This window comes from Nymphalis io, chromosome 23 (assembly GCF_905147045.1).
Source record: "Nymphalis io chromosome 23, ilAglIoxx1.1, whole genome shotgun sequence".
NCBI lineage: Eukaryota > Metazoa > Arthropoda > Insecta > Lepidoptera > Nymphalidae > Nymphalis > Nymphalis io.
Genome location: NC_065910.1, coordinates 6,091,236 through 6,116,281, shown reverse-complemented (window position 1 = coordinate 6,116,281; position 25,046 = coordinate 6,091,236). Strand labels below are relative to the sequence as shown.

Below are 25,046 nucleotides of genomic sequence, written 5' to 3'. Positions count from 1 at the left end.
TAATTTTAAAAGCGTTTAATTCTAGTATCAATAATGTCATAGAAAAGGTTTTTTTTATAATACAGATATATTCTCGCACGCCCCGGATGTAAAGTGTGCGTGTGTTCTGTGCGTGTACCTTATTGTTGCTAGAAACAATGACGGTTCACTCAGCTATAATTATAAATTTATCTATATATAAGTAAGCATAGATAAAACAATTCCAATACTATTCTCCTTTGTTTCTCAAACGGTTTTCTTTTTTTTGTTTGGTAGCTATCAAAGAGCTTTATTATATAAAGAAAATGGAAATAAGAATCTAAATAAGAGGCTCAAAATGGTTATGTAAGTTTTATGAAGAAATACTCAAAATTTACCGTGCAGTGACGGTGAAAGAATACATTTCACTGCCCCTCTCGTTCCCATGGGTGTCGTAAGAGGCGTTTAAGGGATATCTGAGCGACTATCAGCTCATCTGGTGGTAGGATGTTAAACATCCGCCTGGCTTGTTACCACCGTACGCATGGTGAAAAACTCGTGAAGTGGCTTGCAGCCGCGTTTCGAGGTCAGCCAGCGTACAGCCAGTGCCCGAGCGAGTATTGCCGCGATGGGTGTTGGTTCAATGGAGACGCTTGTTGAACCAATGCCGGGGGAAACTGAATTGACCTGCCGGACAGAGAGACCCGAAGAAACGGCTGTTCCGCTAACCACCCGTGGCATAGTACAGGGGCCCGAGCGTGCCTAACCAGCTCGCGAGGCTGCCCCACCAGGCCACGCATAATCTCGGGGTGGACCATCGTGCCGGTTGGTGACTGAAAGGTGGGGTCCCGGTGGCCACTTCCGGGGGGGTTCGGAGGCCCTTCCGTCCGGCGGGTCAGTGTATTTTTCTTTTTGGCAACCACTAGGGGAAACACCTTCTCCTCAAAAAGAGGAGAGGAGGCCTTTAGCCCAGCAGTGGGACATTCACAGGCTGTTACGGTAGGGGAAACACGCCTCCACACTTTGCCCATCCCTATCGTGGCAATACGTCGCTCGCTTCACGTCTCTTTTCCATTCTTTTTTTTCCAAATGGTAGCGCAACAAAACAGAAATAACGGTCGTACAGCGGTGCACACCTCCACCATACCCTCGCTGTTTGAGGTCGAGTTCTCTAACATCCGTGGACTCCACGCTAACCTCAACGCTGTCCACCACCATCTCGAGACAGCACGGCCAGCAATGTTTTTTCTCACGGAGACACAAATACTCCATCCTGCCGATACCAGCTACCTTAATTATCCCGGCTACACGCTTGAAGAATCCTTCAAAGCGAAAGCCGGAGTATGCTTGTTCGTCAGGACGGATGTTTGCTGTCACCGAGTGCGCTGCTTGGAGGACCCCTCCTTCTCCATGTTGGTGGTACGTGTGGACCTGGTTCGTCAGAGTCGAGTCTACGTGTGCTTCTACAGATCCCACAATGGTGACTTGGAGACAAGCCGATTATTTGACCATCTTAGTCGGGTGGCAGATGCTGCGCAAGAGCAATTTCCTAACGCAGAATTGGTGTTTTCGGGGGATTTTAATGCTCACCACGAATCATGGTTGAAATCCCTCAAAACTGACCATGCTGGAAGGACTGCTCATGCTTTTGCTCTCACACATGACTTCACCCAACTGGTTGATCAGCCCACCAGGATCCCAGACATTGAAGGGCAAGCACCTTCTCTACTGGACCTTCTGCTGACTTCTCACCCGGTGTAATATCAGATTGTGGTTCAGGTTCCTCTTGACTCTTCGGATCACAGCCTTATATCTACCAGAGTGCCACAGGCCAAGCTGCCACTAGCGGTATGCAAACGTCGCGTTTGGCACTATAAGTCAGCAGATTGGGACGGTATGCGCGATTACTATGCGTCGGTCCCTTGGAAGGAAAGTTGCTTCAGTGGGAATGACCCGACAGCTAGTACCGCTGCTGTTGCTGACGAGATCATGTTGGGAATGGAATACTACATTCCTAGCTCAGATCTCGTCAGTAGAGGTATACGTAACCGTTGGTTCACTCGTGAATGTACCGATGCTGTATCATCTAAGCAGGCGGCATATCGCAAGTGGATCAACGGCTGCATTAGCGGGGCATCTTACATTGACTCACTGAAAGCAAACTACAATAAAAATTCCAAGTCCTGTAGAAAGGCATACATGAGAGCGGATGCACAGCGCATTGTACAGATTGGTCATGACCTTGTTTCGCATCCTAGGGGCTCCCGTAGCTTCTGGCGTCTGAACAAGTCTGTGCAAAACAATTTCTGCCAAACTTCGCTGCCACCGCTCAGAAATCCGGACGGATCGCTAGCTCACAGTCCGCAAGAGCAAGCTGATCTCCTGGATAAACTCTTTGCCGATAATTCCGTCATCGATGATTGTAGTGTGCTGCCACCTACAATACCTTCATGTGGCCATACGATGCCTGACATTAAAATCACGGCGAGTGCTCTGAGGAATTATTCTCTCTAATTCCTGCTTCCCCCTTCCTTCTTAAGTCCACGCGAGCTGGTTCGATGTCACCGCCTAACTGTGACTCGATGTCACCGCCTAACTGTGACATCAATTCCATCGCGAACAAAGAAATTTGGCAACTCCTTTCTTTGTCGCACTTCCAAAAAATGGAATTCCTTACCAGCTCACGTATTCCCCTCCTCTTACAACCCGGGTTCCTTCAAACGAGGCGTGAAGAGGCATCTTGCGGGCCGGCAAGGCGAAGGCGGCTAGTGCAGAACGTTTTTCCCGTCTGTACTGGCCGTCGTCGCGTTTGGACTCTACTACCACTTACCATCAGGTGGAGTAGTCATTTGCCCTCCCGGCGATATAAAAAAAAAAAAAAAAAATCAGGTAACGTGATGTGCGTGCGGAGCTGCAATCACTTGATGTACGGAAAGCTAGCGGTCCCGATGGAATACCAGCCATAGTTCTGAAGAAGTGCGCAGCGGAGCTGTCTCCTGTGTTAACGCGCCTGTTCCAACTTTCTCTCTCTTCGGGATGTGTGCCGGAGGCTTGGAGAAGAGCTAATGTGCAAGCGGTTCCCAAAAAAGGGGATCGATCTGACCCGGCAAATTATCGGCCAATAGCTATCACCTCAGTACTTTGTAAGGTGATGGAACGGATTTTAAACAACCAACTGATCCATTACCTAGAAAATCACTGTCTAATTAATGATCGTCAGTACGGGTTTCGACGAAAACGGTCCACAGGTGATCTTCTAGGGTACGTAACACACATCTGGGGTGAAGCCATCGACAAGCGTGGAGAATCTTTGGCTGTCAGCCTCGATATCTCCAAGGCTTTCGACAGGGTCTGGCACAGAAGTCTTCTCTCCAAGCTGCCGGCATATGGTCTGCCTGCTCAGCTATGCACCTGGATTGCCAGCTTCCTACACAAGCGTAGCCTTCGTGTTTTAGTAGATGGTTGCGCTTCACAATTCTATGTAGTGAATGCTGGGGTCCCCCAGGGATCTGTGCTATCTCCCACACTCTTTCTTTTGCATATCAATGATATGCTCTCTCTTGGGAACATACATTGCTATGCAGACGATAGTACAGTGCATGGTGGATACCACGGACGCGCAGTGGCTGGGCGGGCGGAAATTGAGGAGAGGCGGAAGGATCTTGTCATTGAACTCGATAGGACATTAGAGCTCATCGCCAAATGGGGCTCTGATAATCTTGTTGAGTTTAGTGCCAAGAAAACACAGGTATGCGCTCTCACAGCGAAAAAGTCAACATTTTCCCCTCTTCCCTCCCTCTGTGGTACTCCGCTGGTGACAAAAAGCAAAATCGCCATGCTGGGGATTGACGTTCGCTGTGACCTTAGTCCAAGGGATTACATCGAGGCTGTTATAAAAACAGCTTCACGGAAACTCGGAGTTCTGAACAAGGTACGGCGTTTTTTCACGCCACAACAACTGTGCCTGCTGTACAAAACACAGGTACGGTCTTGCGTGGAATATTGCTCGCACCTTTGGGATGGCTCCGCTAAGTATCTACTGGAGGCCTTGGACCGGTTGCAGCGACGTGCCGTACGCATTATTGGCGACGTAAAGGTCACAAACATCCTTGAACCTTTACAATTGCGTCGTGAGATAGCAGCACTGAGCGCTTTCTATCGACTGTATCACGGCGAGTGCTCTGAGGAATTATTCTCTCTAATTCCCGCTTCCCCCTTCCTTCTTAAGTCCACGCGAGCTGGTTCTCGATGTCACCGCCTAATTGTGACATCAATTCCATCGCGAACAAAGAAATTTGACAACTCCTTTCTTTGTCGCACTTCCAAAAAATGGAATTCCTTACCAGCTCGCGTGTTCCCCTCCTGTTACAACCCGGGTTCCTTCAAACGAGGCGTGAAGAGGCATCTTGCGGGCCGGCAAGTCGTCGCGTTTGGACTCTACTACCACTTACCAACAGGTGGAGTAGAGCCTTCCCGGCGAATATACATAAAAAAAAAATTACGTAAGTTTTATGTTGAAACTGAATTTATATAATTTGCATTTTAAAGATGTTTTACATATAATTAAAATAAAATTGGATGTTTCCTAAAAGATTTAAAATATACAAATTTATGTAAAAACACGTATGAATTACATAATTCCCTCGTCTGAAGTTACATTATTATAATAATAAAACAATATTTATATAAGTAATTGGAATCTTAAATAAGGTACCGCAAACAAAGGTAGGGTGTAATAAAACTGTAACCAACCCTATATTCCACTTGCCTTTGAAAAGCTCCTAAGCAATGAACGAGTATCTTCTCATAACCCTTTGTACGCATATTTGTTACTCAACTTGAATTAGTCAAAAATATCATGACCCGAGCTGACATAGTGAATAGGACAAACGTGTTTCATAGTGTTTATTGAAGTAGCGTTTTAAAAGTTTATTAAATATATATTTACAACCGGTCCAGAATGTAGGTTAACGAGAATAAACGGCAAAAATTAGTAGTTACTCATTCTCCCTATTAAATTAAATTAGTATATCAATTGAATACAATTAAATTATAATAATATCCTGGAACATAATTCACACATGGCCATCTGATTACAACTTAACCAGAGCTTGTACTATGGAAACCAGACAACTGATATACTACTTTACTACATATACTATTTTTATTTTGTAAAATAAACAAACAAACATATTTATGCACACAAATGTCTGTCCTGGGTGGGAATCGAACCCACAACCTTTGGCGTGAAAGGCAAGTATCTACTAATCACACCAACCGGCCCGTCATTTAATTATATATATATATTCTATCTGAAAATTAATAAATACTAACTTCACGTCTTTTGTCGTATGTATAATTGTGTTTTCATTTTAATTTCATTTCATTTCGTTGAGTAATAACAGTAACAGTAACAACCTGGAACATTAATGTCCCACTGCTGGGCTAAGGCCTCCTCTCCCTTTTGAGGAGAAGTCTTCGAGCTTATTCCTTTTTTTATATAGAATAGGACGAGCATATGGGCCACCTGATGGTAAATGGTCACCAAACGCCCTTAGACATTGGCATTGTAAGAAAAGTCAACCATCGCTTATATAGCCAATGCGCCACCAACCTAGGGAACTAAGATTTTATGTCCCTTGTGCCTGTAATTACACTGGCTCACTCACCCTTCAAACCGGAACACAACAATAACAAGTACTGCTGTTTTGCGGTAGAATATCTGATAAGTGGGTGGTACCTACCCAGTCGAGCTTGCACAAAGCTCTACCACCAGTAAATTCTTATTATTAATAGACTTTATATATTTATTATTTTAAATAATAATTTTAAATTCATGAATTGGCTAACCATTAGCATTTCTGCGGTATTTTATTATAACAAGGAATTCGAACACAAGTGAGCTCTCAAATCAATCGTGCTAGCTGAAGGAAAATAATACGGTAAACTATATTTAAAATACGCTCGGTCTACGAGAATACAATGAGAAATGAGTAATGGGTGGCTTTGTATTTATAATTCTTATTTATTTGAAACACCCTCAGCATATTCACAAAAGTAATCGTTAAATACACAGACTGATACAGATACAACACTATAATATTAACAACACTATTAAATATAGTTATACTAAAGTAAAATAAACATACAATATAATAATAATAATGTACTCCAGACCGATTTCAGCCACGGTGACTAATCTCAACAGAGATAAGCAAGTGTGTGCACAAACACAGGTGCACTCTCTATTCCCTAACTCTCATAATCCGATGGGACGGCAATCCGACACAACCGGAAAGAGTTCAGGCGCAGGACCAACGGCTTTACGTGCTTTCAGAGGCACGGGAGTGTACACGCTTCCAACTTCCACACTCCGGGCCGCTACTGAGAATTTTCTGACAGAAAAATCCAATAACTTTTTATTGCCGCGACCTGGGAGTTGAACCCAGGACCTCCGGGTCTGCGGCCTTACATTAAACCACTAGACCAACAAGGCAGTCATATACATACATTATAATTTATGACATACAATATAATAACCAATAAATGTTTTAAAATGAAAACAACAATTCTAATTCTCTAAACTAAAACCCACAAAAACAATTTTTACTTGGTGGTTGGGCTTTTTGCAAGCCCGTCTAGGAAACACCCACTCATGATTGTGTGCTTTTTTTGTGTAATGGTTTGAAGGGTGAGTAAGCCAGTAAATACAGGTACAAGGGACATCACATCTATGATAATATTCCTTACAACGCCAATGTCTATGGGTGACGATTTACAATCAGGTGGCCCATTTGCCCGCCCGCCTTTCTATTTAATAAAGAACAAAACCAATACATAAGCTACTTAATATGCTGATTGATATGTGCTAGTATTTTCTTGAGTCTAAATTGGCACCAGGAAAATTATATTGTAAAATGTACACGTGTTCAAATTTATATCAATGAGTACATATGAAGTAGTGGATTAGGTTAGGCTTCTTATTCTTCGCGTAGATAGTAATTTTAGCCCAGATTTATCTACGGATATGTAATGTTGTAAAAGAAAGAAATTTTAACGTTATTTCATTTTTCCGTCAAATAATTTTCAATAAGTTCATAAGTATGTGTTCGTTGCATTAGTTGCCGTAATAGGTTCGACAAACAGTAGGGTACTGTTTGTCGAACGACCCAGCGGTTTCAATTTCATTCAGCTGACTTGCAGAGATTGCATTGCTTCAATGTTCTGCTTTGTTCGGAATGCTGCGGTTATTTATAATTGTATTGACTAACTCAACCTTCGAACACGAACGAATGACCTATATGTATTCAACAGCATTTACAGTTTGACGTAAATTCGATTGAATAAATGATGGTTAATTACTAGACTTAAACAGAGCTACCAACAAAAAAAGGTCATAAGAATAGGCTTACCGCTTATTCCGCTTATCTGTGGCACGGCCCTCAGTCGGTATCCAAGTATGAGTCCGTTGTGCGCGTCCGCGGGGGGTGGCAGCCATCTCGCTCTCAATTCCCCGGGTGTGTCGGTTTGTTCCAGTTGAACTCCGAGAGGCGGTGACGATGGAGCTACAAGGTCAAATTACAAACCTTATATCCTTATCAAATAATTGTAAAGATTATTATGGTAAAGAGACATAAATAGGTCCATTAGCCGAAAAGTATATAGAAGATATATAATAGAAAAAATCTTTATATATTTTATTTACTACATATTTTTCGAATACCAAACACAAAAGAGTATATAAGCTTCCTGCGGATGTTACGGAAGTTGATACATACGATGACGTTTGGTCGATTCCATTTCACGCATGTTGTATTTCAAAACTATATAAAATGGAGTATAGAGAAAATGAAGTAGAATTTATTGATAAACGAAAAATATATTAATATTTTTCATTTTTTCATATTTGTTGGATTAACATATAATAAATATTATTTGGTGCGTAAATTAGAACGTATCGATTATAGAAATTGGAACAAGAAATTGTTATAATATATAAGGTCCTTAATAAAAGGCACAAAAATTGCGATGTAAAAGTTCCAGGTTCTTCAGCTCTTGGGCTATTATCTTTCTCTCCTAACACAAGCTGTACGCTTAATTGGAGGGGATTGGCATGATTAGGAAAAGAGTATCTATTGTTGATATACAGTATCGACTTTCTATGTTGAAGTTTCAAATTAAAGCTTAAGACCTTAGATAAAGAAAAATTACAGAATTGTAATCGAGATAAATTCTCAAACATTTTAGATTCTAGAGACACACTCGATTATCTCTTATCCGAGTATTGAAAAATAGACAACTGCGACGGTTTGGCGTAAATACATTTTGAACTTAACGTCGTCTGAGTTAAATCTCTTCGCTTGTAAGATAAATTACACACTTAAATGACAAATAGTTGCCAACACACAGCGTAAAACTGTAGCGAAAAGTGTTTATTCTGTAACTAGTTTCTGCCTGCGCTTGTGTGTGTGGGTGGTGTAATGTGCTTCAGATATTAAGTACCCTATGTCCTTTTCTGTCGGTTGATTAGTAGGATAAAAGCGTAACAAACAAACAAATAAATAAACTCACTTACGCATTCTTTTTTTATATAGAATAGGAAGGCGGACGAGCATATAGGCCGCCTGATGGTAAATGGTCGCCAACGCCCATAGACATTAGCATTGTAAGAAATGTTTTTGTGGTGAGCAACATGCCATGACAAACACTAAACAGGCAAAAACGTAAAGCGACGCGTTAGTAGGAAAGTTGTACCAAGTTGTAATATCTAACTATACTTGTAAGCCTTGTGATCGTACACTTGTACAATGTCAGACAGAGACCGAAAGCGTGGCGTGATTTGAGAGCGAAACGTACAATATGTATTGTATTAAAAAAACCTCATCATCAGAAAACGACCACAGATATTAATCGTATTATTTACGAGTGTTTAAGTTTAATCGAATATAAAAGGAAAAAACCAATATGGTGTTTTATTGTATCCGAAAATCGTTTGCAATTTTTAATTTCTTTAATAATACAATAAAAAAAACTTAATTATGAATGTTATATGAAATTCGTTGATAAACAATATCCAATTTATAAGCAAGCAAATTGATCAGAGCATTTTAATAAAAACGGTTTGAATGATATTCAATTAACAGAAAAAACTTCGTCACTTCTTAATTAAATTTCATCAAACTTCAAGATGTTGGAATTTAGTTAAGTAAAATTATCTAGCGAATTATAAACGTAATTTATACAAGTATACTTAACGTGGTCGTTAAGGAAAATTACGTCAGGAAACCTTCATGTGTCGGATTAAATTCACACCAAACGCTTTTCTATAAAGCATTCCAACTTAGCGATAAATACAAAAAAAAAAACGATATGAATAAAATATTTTTTTTTATTCTGAAATATTTTTTTCTGTTTATACGTGGTATGCATATTAGTTTGTGAATACAGCAAATATTAAAATATAACTTTATTCTGACTTTAAATTTTAAGTACAACAATGATGTAACAGCGATTCTGTTATACACATTCCTTTTTGTATATTTGTACCTATACACAAGGTTGTATGTAAAAATTGCGCTAAAACAAATATAAAAAAAAAAAAAAATTTATATAAAAAAAACCTGTAAAGGTTTAAATTATAAATTTAATACAATAAATTGCAATATTATATACTATATTAGTAGAACGTTATATATCATAATAGAAACAACTAACAATACGTCTGCACACATATTTATGTATATAAGTAATAATAAAAATAGTTTAAAAGATTTTTTATGATGAAAAAATAAAATACAAAAGTTGTATGTGTAGCTTTTAATGTAATACGTATCCATCTGTGTTGGAAATGAAATAAACTTTTTTAATCCAAGTAAATCTAAATAAATTACATTTTTTAACTAGCGCAAAATTTTTGAGACGTTATCCAATTGTGACATACCATTTGTATGGATATATATTATAATTATTGTAGCCAATATCGTTTACTACTTTCTGATATTTCACGATTGTTTGTGTTTTCTGATTGAATAGTTCAACTGTTTCAATAAAAAGGTAAAAAATCGACGTCTTTGTTAATGAAATCAGATACTCTTGATTGTACACCTTTGAAAATGAATTACAGACCTTAATCTAGAGAAGATGTACAAAGGCGGACTTGTCGCTAAGATAGCGACCTCTTCTCCAGGCAACCTTAGGTCTTAGAACGCGACGGAGAAGCTACGATTTGGAACGGTACATACTAACAAAATATATCAATACTAAACCGACTCATTAGTTTTGTGGCGGGCGTGAAATTTGAAAGATGATGTGAGCAATTTTTACCGAATATTGTTGTGATTGAGATGTCGTTTGTTGCTGATGTATGTATTGATCTCTGAAGGTTTGTGTGGCGTTGAAACCTCAATCGGAAGTTTACGCTGAAGTCGGTCGTTACGTATAGGATTATTAGGAGACCGTAGCCTAATAAATACACTTTTCAGATGATTGACTTTGAAATTGAAATGATTGCTTCTATGCCATTTTAAATATAAAATTATTGTATTACACCGATAATTTTAAAATATGAGATTAAAAACAATCTCGCTCAATTTCTTTTGCCGGTTCTCTTTAAGTCTGAAGGGTTTGTCCGTTTGTTTTGTGAATGGCGACCGTAGCCTATATCAGGAGAAGGGCATTATATTATTACAAAATATAATAATATTGTTTATATATTTCTGCATATCTTACCTTCTTCAGTGGTGGTAAATCTAACGGGTGTGGAGTATGAGCTGAGGTCAGCCTGGTTCCCGCCTGCGACTCTTGCTACGTAGCTTGTAGCTGGTTGTAGATCTTCAATGTCGATGGAGTGACGGATTTCGTCCAGCCTTTTGTAAAATAATACAAAGTTTTTTATAAATATTTAAAAAGACAAACGGCTTCGCTCGCGTCATAATTCACAATTTCTTTTTACAAATATGAAGGATTTTTATATAATTTTTCATCCCCTTTATTTGAACCCCTAAGCTAATGGCTTCTTCTTAATGGTTCTATTTTCAAAATCCTTTTTAATTGCTACCTGCTGCTTATAAGGAACTCGTATGCAAATTAAAATGGTGTATATCCCAGTAGTTCGGGCTATGCGTTGATATGTCAGTCAGTGTACGCAAATGCATATATCATCAGCTATACATATATTTGAGCATACTTGTGTATTTTATTTATAATATCAATTTATTAAGATGATCGCATATAATAAGAAAAAAAATGTATAATTATACGTATTTAACAACACAAAAACTTTGTAAGCCGTTTATTAAAAATATACTGTAAAATAATTATAATATTGCCAACCAGACAAAAATGTAGATATTACCAAAAAAATAGCACTGAAAGATAATAAAAACTTTTTTCACAAATTAAATTACATAATATATTATAATATAGTATTAATTAACTTATATCTGTGCTCTGCAGTTTTAATCGCGTTAAGCTTGGATCATGTTCTATACATTTTATTATATTAGTTGGTAGTTATTTACTGTTCCGTTCCTTAGTGTAAAGCACGAAAAATATAAAAATCGAAGTGGTAGTTTCTGAGATAAGCACGTATAAACATACAAAATCTATAACGTTGATATACCTTTATAAATATGTACAATAAAATATATCCTGCATGATTCCAGTGATCAGTACCAGCAAAAGCCTGTGAATGTCCCACTGCTGGGCTAAGGCCTGTGGGATATTTACAGACTGTTACTCTACTGTATTGTATATGGAATAATGAGTGCAATATTACAAACCTCGTAACATTAATGGTCCTGGCGGTAGTCCACGAAACTCTGAGTGAGTTGGCGAGCTGCACGCTGTAGAACTGCGCCAGCGACCGAGACGAGTCGCGCCAGGAGACCTTCACTGAGCGACTGCGGATTGAATCCACAGACAGATCTGACGGCGGGATTGGAGGCTCTGTCATGAAAACAGATTATTAAGCAATAATAGGAAATACTTTAAACAAGACAAAGCAAACATTGCAGAATGAAAGTAATAATTAAAATATAAATCTTTATTTAAAAATAAAGTAATAATGATTTTGGTATAAAAATCTACAATGAAATAAAAACAATATCTTCTTCTTCCTGCCCTTATCCCATTACGTGGGGTCGGCACAACAAGTATTTTCCTTCCACTTCTTCCTGTCACTCGACATCTCAAAACTTACCCTTTCATACACATATCCTGTCTTACGCATTCCATCCACACTTTCTTTGGCCTCCCCCGTCCCCTATATATATAAAAAAATCAATGTCTGCTGTGATCTGTCCCATATAGGTTCAGATTTACGTCGGATTTAAATAACCAAGCACTGTTTTTCGATGGAATCCCTTGTGACGGCTCATGACATGTTTTACTGAATTTTTTATAACTTAAAAAACGTGTATATTAATTAACTAGTTTGTTGTTTTTTTAGAACAAATCGCAGATCCCAGATGTTGGTAGTAACAACACTCTCGTGCCTCGGAAAACCTTTGTATTTTTCGAGGCACAGGAGCGTTATACTGAGCCGTTCTGTTGGCGCCTCAGCTCCATCCTATCGTGTAAAATTATTACAATGAAGAAATATTCTGCAGATATATTTTTGTTATGCATATTTGTTCTTCATATTATCTCCAAGCCAGTTTGCAAAGGATGATGCGGCAGAGTGCGTTGAAAATGCATATCGAAATCAAATTGTTATGTATTACAAAACTACGTAGAAAATACACACATACATACATTCATATACATTATACATATAACAAAATGCAAATTGGCGTCTTTTGTATAGTCAACCTGAGTTGGTGACAGGTTAAAATTGATACAATATTTTGTAATTTATATACAGATATTTCCATTTTTTTTTGTGTAAACGCACTGTTAATGAAAACGATAAGTCGAGTAAGCTCAGTGTTGTAAACACGTTGATTGCACTCATTAATGAAGATAACAATTGTTTTCATGTGCTTATATTGCATCTTGTACTCGGGAAAGAGCTGAGATGGCTCAGTGGTTAGACCTTGAATATATTCGAAAACCGATGATTGCTGTTCAAATCCATTTCATTTTCATATGCTTTGTGTTTAACTTTGATGCAAATATTTAGTAATATAAACTCTATTGAAACCACTGAGCTAACTTAATTGACATAATTCGATAAAAAGTATATTTTCGTTATATATTATAACAATATTAGTGTAAACAACGAATAAATAAATCATTTGATTTGAGACAAATGGCAAATGAAATTATTTGTTTATTTACAAAACAGACAACTGAAATAAAAAGTGCAGAAAAAAATACGTATGAAAATAACTACATGGAAAGTCTTACACGAATTAATATTTTCAACAAAGCATATTTTAAAACATAGGAAAATATTGGCTATGAAAATAATTTATGTTGAATAAGTATAGAAGAGTATAGAATACTGTTAGTATAGACTACCTGGATTTTATACGTTAAAACATAAATAAATTTATTTTTATTAATTCATTTGTAGGTGTTTACGGTTTTTAACATTTTCTAGTTATGCATGTACATAAATAGTCGTACATTAAAAAAAGGATAATGTTTAACTAACCCTTCGTATGCCGCATCACACACCATGAGAAACGCTGTATCTGCCACCGTTTTATTGGGTGAAAGAGAAAGAACATACCTACGAAAGAGATAGTTTTTTTCTGTCCGTTTCATAGGTCGCACGCTATGATTTGGTATAGCCAGGCGTAAACTTTATTTTGACAATATTATCGAAACTTTTTATATACTCTCTCATATCCAGATTTTTTTAAATATTAGTTGAATATAAGTCTAAGTGTTTTACTCATTTATTATGATTGTTTTTATTTTTTTACAACACAATTTTAATTACGTTAATTGTATTAAAAAAATTTTGTACGGGATTATGTTATCGCAGACTGGAAGATTTCTTAGGATTATTCTCGACTATGAACGTATAATTGGTAAAAATCCTTCTGTATATATAAAACAATACTTCGTTTAACCCCTGTATTTAAATCTTGCATTGGCTCCATTGAACATGTACTATATCTGCCCACTTTGGCATGAAAGTTTATGAACTTCCTTGAAGCTGAAATAGTATTTTTTATTAAATATGTAAACGCAAAACATTGGCAAGAACAAGGTAACGTCATCGGATAAGGTACTTGTATATACAGTAGCCTCGTCAAATATTGTCCTAAGACCTATGCTAAATTATCTTAATTAAGAGCAAAGTTGCTAATCTTTAACTTGATCTTGCAGAAAGTGAATCCAGTTCATGGTGAAAAATAAAATATTGTATGTATATATACATTACAATTAAAAGGTCTATCAATGATTATAAACATTAAATGATCATTTTTTATCTATTAAAAAAACACGAAAGACCCCTGATATTTATTAAATACTTTAGTTTATTGAGACCAAAGCTGGAAGATTGATTTCAGAGTATTTTTGTTACATATATTATAAAGAAAGGTTTTGGCGCTTAACATTGTCTTTTCATATTCCAATATCATTATTGTGACTGCGCTCTCCAAATTAAAACTTATACTGTTCGATATTGTAACTTAATAGCAATCCTGAAGTCATGATTCGAGAGGAATCCCTTACTTGCCAACCAAATTCATTGGTATTGGGTAAATAAGTTTTCTTTTTACCATAAAATGTTAAAAATGTGTCTGTTCATATAAGGTTTTCTCAGTCCGATGTGGTCCACGGATCGTCTTTACGCCTTTTCATTATTTATATCACCGCTTCCTCCCAGTAAAATCCTATAAAGATCTGGTTCGAATATATCTGTTACGAGTGAATATTACGAGACGCTTGTAAAATAATGAGATTATTTGACATGTCTGGTACGTTGCCCTCATATCGTCATTTTATCTTATCAATTAGGAAGCCATTATATAAGAAGTAAAACTTTTTCTTATTGCTTATATAAAAATAGTGTAACAAAATATATATCAATTATAGGCTAACTTAACATTCAAATAAAATTTTTTTTTTTTCTATTTTTAGAATTTATTAACTAAAACATTAATTCAATTAAATATGTTTATATAAAAGATATTTTTTTTATTCATAAAAAGTTTACTTTAAATGGTGTTAAAAATTACTAACTAATATGAATAAGATTATTATATCTACAAATTCAAGTACTATCAATACTTACAACAGAGTCTCTTGGACGAATCTAGTCTGATTTTGTTGTTAGTATAAAAAAATCTGAAGCCTGTAGGTTGTCGGTTTCAGATCTTTGCACGTGGACCTGATCAATGTTTTGTATGATATGCAACATTTCTCTAGGTGATTCCGGAAAAGGCAATGTCTAAAATATTATTCTAGATTGATCCGTTTAAATTCCATCTAAACAATAAATTAACAACACCATTTTACCTATAAGTATATATCTTATATTTGTAGTGAAATTAATATGTTATTAATGTGTAAAAAAAAAATATGACTATTAAGTTAAAAAAACAAAATCTGTTAAAATTGAAAAGCATTTTTAAATCTCGCTATAGTGTGTCTATGAAAATTATTATGTATTTTATTCATTTTCTTCTATATGTAACATTGAAGTTATAAAATGAGTTCACAAATAGTAAGAGCTAAACACAACCTGAAACTGACACCTGACTATTATTGATATAAAAATGTTTTTAAAAGATTGATGAATACCAACGCATGAAATTAATTTAATATGATAACTTTATTTAAATAATTAAAATATAAATTATGAATATTATAATTGAATGATAAGTTTAAAAAAATAATAATATTAATTTTATTTAGGGTAAACTAAAATCTTTGTGGAAGAAGTACAAAAAGCTATTTTATATATAGAATATACAAATATATTCTACGCTTACCCGAAAACCTTTGTTAACATGAATAAAATCACTTTACTGTTGTTAATTATATTCGAAAAACATTTTGCAATTTACGAAATTTTCACAAATATGGCCGCGAGCATTCGAAAAATTGATGTTGGCGCGCGAATTTGCGACGTGAATTTCTTCGTCGCTGATTGGTCGAAATGATAATCTAATAAAAAAGAGAGAGGGAGACAAATATACATCAATTACTATGGATAAAAAAGAGCTAGGTATCTGTTTCTCTAGTGTAGTGTAAAACAAAAAAATTTGAACTATGAGATAACGTTCGAGCGCATATCTACGCTCCGGCATACTACGGGTACAAAATTGGGAGCGCATATAAGCGCTCCGGCATACGAAGGATTAATCTTTGAAAAAATGTCTGCAATTTAACTTTTTTAAGGTGTTATTTTTTTATATGTATAAAAAACGAAAAAGATACTGTTTATTGAAACTGTTGTAGAAACATTTGTAGTTGAAATTAAATGACGTTATTAATTTATTAGTTAATAAAAAAAAATAAGTGCAGCGATGCTGGCCAGTATCTATCTAGTAATCTACTTAATTTATATTTTTTATTCAATTATTATTCAATTGGTAAAAATGTCTGTAGTTTCACCTAATTATTCACTATGATAATTTAAAAGTGTTAATTTAATTCTTTTTTTACTTTTAATATTTTTACTATAATAATAATGATACATTTATTTCGGACAATAAAAGTCCATGCAAATGAGACACAGAAAAAAATTACAAATATCTGATCTATATTATTGTTAGTAACAATTTATCCTTAAAATTTATCTACAAAATTAAACTGATTGATTTATTTTAATAATATTATAGTAATATCCTGGGACATTATTCACACACGGCCATCTGATCCCCAACTAAGCAGAGCTTGTACTATAGAAACCGGGAAACTGATATACTACATATACTATTTTTCTTTTGTAAATACATACTTATACATACTTATATATGATTAGATTATGATTGTACTATTTATTATTTATTGATAGAAAGGTGGTATAACTTACGTAATATAGTTAGATAAACACTGAACACGTCAGCTCCAAAGGGATTGCCAGCCTTACATTGGTATAACGCTCCATCACTCGTTTCTGTTTGAAGCAGTTCTAATATACTTGCCATTCCGTCATCTGTTTTAGCTTCAGATATCTTAACTCTAAAATAATATAATATTTTAAAACGAACGTTCTTTTTTTGAAAATGTGTTATACATTTATTTGTTTTTTTTTTTTAATGTACATTATGTAAATGCGAAACACTTCGAACGATAACTATACGAAGTATTGTTTTTTTACGTTGAAGAATAAAAGAGAGGGTAAGTGGTATCAACTACCCACACAGATCAGATGCAGTGCAATTTAATTATCACAATATATTATGAAGGAGAACATTTTGATGAATGTACGCTTCGGCTGAAAATCTGGCCATACCACAAACTCGTGAAGCAGTGGAGCTTTAAGCTTTGTCCTCACGACAATAGGTAGCCTTAACCCGTTCTGATGGCGATTCGCGATGCATTGACAATTTAAGGAGTATATTAATGTTCTAATTTTAAAAAGAGACAAACCTTAACAATTAGATAGCTCATTTGCTGGTCTGATTTTCTATTCTAAATTTTAAAATATATAAATCACATGACTGTATACGATAATAAATTATATAATAAGTAAATAAAGAACAAAAGAGGATAAAATCGATATTATAATACAACTACCTTTGAGTCAAAGGATTAATCGGTTTCCCGTTTCTCGTCCACATGATTCTTATCGGGTCATCTCCCTTGGCCTGGCATTCTATTGTTACATGTTGACCCAATTTTGCAGTTAAATTTCTTGATACTATGTCAAATGTTACCGGTTCTGAAAAAAACTTCTTTATATTCAAAGTGCTTTTTTGTCTCAATATACACCTTTGTTGATTAAATAAAAAATAAAACAATTTTACGGATAATTTCTAATTACAATTATACTTAAGTCTAAATAATTTACATAAAGTACATTCGCAAATATTAAGAATTAGCGTCATTTAAATTATTTTTATATAAAAGATTAACAAACCGCTTAAAAAAGAACGATGTTCTTTTTCAGGTTTGGTATAATTGTCATATTTTGTTCACTTATAATTTTGTCATTTATGAACTAATTTTGTTAATTATAAATAAACTCTTTTTGCGTTAAAATTAGTATAGCTTGACAGTCCTCAATTTCAAATTCATAAATATAGGACTGTTAAGTTTTATTGGAAGCATACATTGAGGGATATTTTTAGAGGGTTTTCACTTTTACTATTATAAGTAGCGAGCTTTAAATAAAAATAGTAACCATGATTTAAAAAGTATAGCAATAATACTTACTATTGACGGATATCCAAATTGTTTTGCCAAGAGCTTCTCCGACACCATTTTCAACGTGGCATGTATAAAGACCAGCGTCTGATAGAGCGACGGAATCGAATATTAGAGATCCATTGGACAGACTCAAAACTCCACCACCAGCGACTTCCAGAACTGGTCGCCATGTTTCCGATATCACTAAAATTTATTTGGTTGATTATTTTCTGATTGATTTTTTAATATAAAACTGACATTGTATGTCGAGAGATGTTAAACATATTTTATGACGATAAATCGTTACGCTGAGAATGGCGAGCAAATTCGTCGAACCTGCACGTAAGCTTAAATTAATTATATTGTATTTCATTGTCGTATTGATTTTCTTTAAACTTTGTTTTTTTTTTACAAATTTGACATGTCGTTGACAATTTATAATTAAATAATAATAATAATAATATCCTGGGACATTTTTCACACACGGCCATCTGATCCCAAATTAAGCTTGTACAAAGCTTGTGTTATGGAAACCAGACAACTGATATACTACATATACTACTTTTTTTTTGTAAATACATACTTATATAGATAATTACACCCAGACTCAGGACAAACAGACATGTTCATGCACACAAATGTTTGTCCTGGGTGGGAATCGAGCCCACAACCTTCGGCGTGAAAGGCAAGTGTTCTACCAACCACGCCAACCGGCTCTAAAATAAAATAGAGCAAAAAAATTTACAACATATTCTATTTCTAAACAGCAATACTTAGTGTTATTGTGTTCCGGATTCGAAGGGTGATTGAGCCAGTGTACCTACAAGCACATGGGACGTAACATCTTAGTTCCCAAGGTTGGTGGTCCATTGGCGATGTAAGGTATGGTAAATGTGTCTATGGCCGGTAGTGATCAAGTGGACACTTACCATCATAAAAAACTAGTTATCCTTTAAGATACGAAGTTTGCTAAATCAAATTTATTTTAACACCACTAATGTAATTACAAATATTCATTTATATAAAACCAATATACTAATTTGAAATAAACTTTAACAAACGTGTAAATTAAGTTATCTCATTTGAAAGTAATTTTAATTGATTATTAACTATGATTGCTTTCAATTTATTAAAACTCATATTTTTCATAAGATAATTTCGATTAAAATATATATATATATATATTCCAAGAAATATATAAATATATATATATTTCTTGGATTCTATACATCGAAAAGAAAAGATAACATTAAGAAAAGATATTAAAAAAAATATAATGTATAACTATGTAATTGAATGAATGAGTTCAATCATGAATCATGAAAAAGTGAGTTTGTTTCGTTTTACGTCTTAACTACTCGAGAATTATTAAGATAGTATTTAAAAGGATACAGGGTTTATCTAAGACAAGACCTCTCTTTTTACACGCGCGAAGCCATTTAGCGAGAGCGGAAGCTATTTAAGAATATACAAAATACATTTGATTTTACATATAAAGTCTTACCGTCTTTCTTCAACCAGTGTGTTTGCGGCTGTGGATATCCATTAGCACTGCAGGATACGTGACCGTTCCTTCCCAAAAGTAGAGACGAATTCTGAGGTTCTTCGTTCCACTTCGGCGCAACTTCAAGGAAAAAAGTAATTTAATCATCGTATCATGAGTATAGACAGCTAGTTGGTGGTAGGATTTTGTGTAAGCCCATCTGGATAGGTACCACCATATATTCTTCTGCTAAATAGCAATAATTAGTATCGTTGTGTTCTGGGTTAAAGAGGGAGTGAGCAAGTGTAATTACAGGCACATGGGACATAACATCTTGGTTTGCAAGATTAGTGGCGCATAGGCGATGTAAGCGATGGTTAATATTTCTTACAATGCAAATGTCTATGAGTGTTGGTGATCACTTATAATCAGGCGGCATATTTGCTCGTCCGCCTAATCTATATAAAAAAGATTATTTTTCTTACAGCGCCAATGTTTATGGGTGGTGACCACTTACCATTAGGTGACAACACTATTTCCCCATTCGTCTGTTTTACTAAAGTATATTAAAAATCATCAAATATATCAAATATGAGATAATACCCAAAATGTAAGATATTGCGAACTTAAATGTTACAATAAATATATTTGATTGGATTCCAAATAACATTTAAAATGAACTACTATATTTATGAAAGCTACCAAACACACCCATATAAATGCTTGATAATGGATATGAAATCGAAAAAAAAATTACGAAATCGAACCGATACCAATAAAACATACAAGTATTGAATAATAAATAAAAAAATTGAAACGTAAATAATATAATACTCGTTTCGATCGCTTGTTTGTTTTCCATGCAATACTGAATGCATCGATGCGATGATTTCCATAGATAGACTCGTAATACCGTGAGGCTTTTCTCTATCCTGGAAAAAATACCTAAAACTCCTCAACAGGAGATAAGCCATTTGTCCAACAATGGGATACTTACAGGATGTAGCTTACTAGCTGAGGATGAGGGTATGCACTAGTTACTAATAAAATTAGTTTGACTTAATAATAAATATCATGAAAATATTCGATATTATCAGTTTTATTTTAAAACAACACAATTAATTTAGACAAAGCATATCTGGCGTTTTTAAATTTAAAATAAAAATACCTTTAATGTACAAGTTGACTGTTCTGTTGACTTTAGCGACGTGGTTCGCCGCAACACATGTGTAAGTACCGCAGTGTTCCAAAGAGACATTCTTGATGATGAGTACACTGAATACTTCCAGGCTCCTCTCGACGATCTGAAACAACCCCACAAAGACATTCCGCGCTTTAATAACTAAATAGTTACCAAGCGTTACGGAATATCCGGTTAAACGAGACGAGTTTGAAACTTTTGTTACCTCACAGTTTTAGTAAAATTTTAAATTAAAAATTCTTTTTAGCTTTTTTTTTAATTTCAATTCTATGTTATCTATTATTGCTGAAAATTAAATAATAGAAACTAATTTCTTTGAAGCAAAAAAATCTATTTCTATATTTGGTGTTTGTTTTCATCAATTCATTTGTAAAATTGGCTCTGCAACTAAGGTATACACGGAGAGTGTGACAAATTAGGTCAGTATCAAAATTGCAATGTTACTTTTTTGTAGAAGCTCATACATATATGCCCGGCTTTTAATAGAATCGCCCGTATTACTGCTATTTTCAAATAGCTTACGATTTGAATAAATATATTATTATTGTTACTTACCTTAAGATGAGTTGATATTTTCTTTCCATCTTTCAACCAAGAATAATAAACAGGTGAATCTCCACTCTTTAAATTACAATGTATTTGGACTATCTGTCCCTCTTGAAGATCTGATGCTAATAGTATCTCTTCCAACTGAGGTGCCTCCACGACTTGTAATTCGAAAGATCTTTTCGCCATTTCACCTGACGGACTCTTTACTATGCAAGCGAATAGTCCACCATTTTCACTTTTACTAACTTTATTTACATTTAATACACCATCTTTAGAGACCGTCGCTAAATCCCTTTTGCTTCTTAATTTCGGTTTCCGACCGAATATTTCTATGCTAAGAGCCGTGTTGTTAATGAATCTTTTGTAACGCGATTGTGTTGCTTCCGGGATTATTTCTTTTCCTTTGTACTCCCATGTTATTTCTCTATAAATATTTTTATTATTTTGAAATATAATAAATCGTAATTATAAATATGCATATTAGTATATGATAATATATTTATACCGGGCAGTTTTACTTTTGAAATTTATTTGATAATGTGAATCACATATATTAAAATCAATAACAGCTTTAATTGTTTTGTTTCCTGAAAGCAATCTCAATTGCCGCTACATGGGAAATTGACAAAATTATAGTTGATAATACTAACGTAACAATATTATAAGCTTGATGTCCCATAATATATGTATATAATAATTATTTAAATGTAATAATTGAGTTTATCAAAAACAAATAGGGTTATTCTGTATGATCAAACTCGAAACTTACCGCAAAATATCAAAATGTGATATGCGACATTGACTATAATAATTATAACATTAAAAGAATACAAGCATCAAATAGCATATCATCGTTCATATTCAACATTAATTCACGATTGAGATATAAAGTTACTTCAGAGCTTCAGTTCCCTAAGTAATAATTCGCCCAATCAATAATTGAAGATCAAACTACCAAACTCCTCCGATAGTATCGGTTACACTAAGTTACGTATACTCCAGCTTTTATCAAAACGCGGTAAAAATGAGGGCTATGATTTTAAGAGTCTATTTCAGTATGTTCATCTGTTTCCAAGTATCAATTTATCTTATTCTGATATATGATATATGAGTTGTATCGTCTTAAATATTCGCGTGTTGTGACGTCATTTTGAATCTAACATTGCGGATTTAAAATGCGTACTAAAAAGTGTATCGAATTTGATTCGAATGAATATATATTTATAATAATAATGTTTTGAGTTTTTTATAATCGATTTTTAGATTTTAAAACTTATGAATGATTACTTTTAAAGATTATTAGAAGACGGTGGCTTCTTTTTTTTAAATCTTCAATTATCGATTATCGAATCCTATATGGCCTACTACCATAATATTTTAGTTAATTAATTTTGTAAGTTATTAAGGATTTTCCTTTACCGTATCGGGTATCCATAGTACGGGCATCTGAGAGTGACACTTTGACCGCTTTGAACTTTGAAGGGTGGCAAAGTGCGAATATAGGGTGGACCTGTTTTCAATCAAAAAGTTTGTTTTTAATAGAATTTATAACTTTACACAACTTCGCTAATAGGTTTGTGATTACAAAAAAAATCATACTTTTTTCTATAATATTTTATATAACAGGATTTTGTTATAATAATATACAGTTTTTTTTTCTTTTAACAAATTGTAAATTTACTTGACTTAAAAATATTGAAGAGTCACGGTAACTCCATTTTAATTAAACTTAATACTATGTAAAATTGTATTATACGATAAACAATCAATTAAATTAAAGATAAATTGTTACAAATAAAACATATTTCTTCGTTAATTAAAAAAAAAAGTACGTAAGAAATAATATTTTTTATTGTATTTTAGACGGTAGACGACGAGAGAAATGAGACGACCCAGTAAATAGAACATGTTAATTTTAACATAAGATAGCAGGTTCAATCTCAAACTTTCCATTTACTGAACATTTGTTTTTAATGAATTTCGTGCTCGAACAAAAAACATCTGGAGGAAACACATGTATCGAATGCTACATATGTACCCACCCGTATAGGAGTAGCATTATGCAATAAAATTCAAGCCTCCTTCTCAAGAAAAGAGGATTTACTGTACAGGAAGTATTGTGTCGGGATACATTACCATAAACATTAATTCTATCTTCATGTGATATAATAACATCACCAAGCTGAGCGACACAAGCGAGCCGACCACCGTCGTCCACTCTCACATGCGAGATGTTTAGTTGAGTTGTGACACCACCGTCTGTAGTCATGGTTTGACCAATTGAATACCTACAATGAAGATTTAAACTCTAAATCACTCAACATAAAGTATCTTTTTGAGTAATTAGTATTAAGATACTCTGCCCAGTTTAATGAACGTCTTATTGGCAAACCTCGACTGAGATAAGACATACACATAGCGTATACCAGTATTTATACCAGGAATTGAACCCGTGATAGTAATCAGATCAGTTAGATGCAGCGACCATCGAACCATATAGTAGTTTTTTATCGGTTATATAAGCGAAATACTATTTATCACGAGATATCCTAAATCCGCGAGATTGACTTGAAATTTGTCACAGTCACTACTTCTCCGACGTAAATGTTCACTAAGAACGGGTTTGATGCAAATCCTACCCAAAATACAATTTTCTTCTTATCTACCTTTTTCGACGATTAGTTAGTATTTATATAAAGTTGATCTGCATACATACTGTGGCGGATTTTATCATTCTGTACTTCCCAATATAATAATAATAATATCCTGGGACAATATTCACACACGGTCATCTGATCCCAAACTAAGCAGAGCTTGTACTATGAAAACCAGACATCTGATATACTATATATACTTTTTATTTATATATTCTTGTTTTTGTAAATACATACTTATATAGAAAATTAAACTCAGACTCAGAACAAACAGACATGTTCATGCACACGAATGTCTGTCCTGGGTCTGTCTGGGTGGGAATCGAACCCACAACCTTCGGCGTGAAAGGCAAGTATCTACTAACCACGCCAACCGGCCCTTAATATAACTTAATAATATAAACTAAAATTTATTCTAAAAAAATTTACTTAATTAAATTAAATATTTAGACTCTATTCGGGCATTTATTGTATATAGAATACCTTGAATCTGTATTGGAAGAGATGACAACACCGTCCCTTTCCCAAACAAATCTTGCTGGATGAGGACCATTGACGACGCACTGGAGACTTATCTAACAAAGTAATTTATACCTTAATACAAATGTATAAAAGTTGAATTTCATCAGTCATTTATGGAAATTTCTCATGAGAATAATTACATTTGCAATTCATGAAACCATGCCATATTACATGTGCAATAAAACACAATATTGCGTGAATTTAACGAGCCAAAATTAAGTCAAGATAATATTACCTTTTGAATTACATATATTCTACAGCGTTTTAAATTATTTCAATATTATATAACAGTGAGCACCGTTCGCTTATAATGTATCTAGACTGGTAGTAAGCTGTTGGAAAATTTTGAATTCAATTTACAATACAGCGCATAAATTGAAAAAGTTTATAATCTGTAATATTGGATTGAATTCAGCTTGTG

At 34.4% G+C, this 25,046-nt stretch overlaps 1 protein-coding gene across 1 annotated transcript in view; it reads right to left on the bottom strand.

Annotated features, from left to right (window-relative positions):
* The window catches only part of LOC126777491 (cell adhesion molecule Dscam2-like), a 97,660-nt gene that overhangs the window by 41,972 nt on the left and 30,642 nt on the right, over positions 1-25,046 (bottom strand). The window contains exons 5-16 of the mRNA XM_050500499.1: positions 24,587-24,678; positions 23,586-23,737; positions 22,869-22,959; positions 21,456-21,873; positions 20,868-21,003; positions 19,721-19,840; positions 18,244-18,420; positions 17,605-17,749; positions 16,898-17,046; positions 11,739-11,904; positions 10,687-10,823; positions 7,371-7,523 (exon numbers count right to left, since the gene is read on the bottom strand). Coding sequence (XP_050356456.1) covers positions 7,371-7,523; positions 10,687-10,823; positions 11,739-11,904; positions 16,898-17,046; positions 17,605-17,749; positions 18,244-18,420; positions 19,721-19,840; positions 20,868-21,003; positions 21,456-21,873; positions 22,869-22,959; positions 23,586-23,737; positions 24,587-24,678 — 1,936 coding nt within the window. The remainder of the gene's footprint in view (positions 1-7,370; positions 7,524-10,686; positions 10,824-11,738; positions 11,905-16,897; positions 17,047-17,604; positions 17,750-18,243; positions 18,421-19,720; positions 19,841-20,867; positions 21,004-21,455; positions 21,874-22,868; positions 22,960-23,585; positions 23,738-24,586; positions 24,679-25,046) is intronic.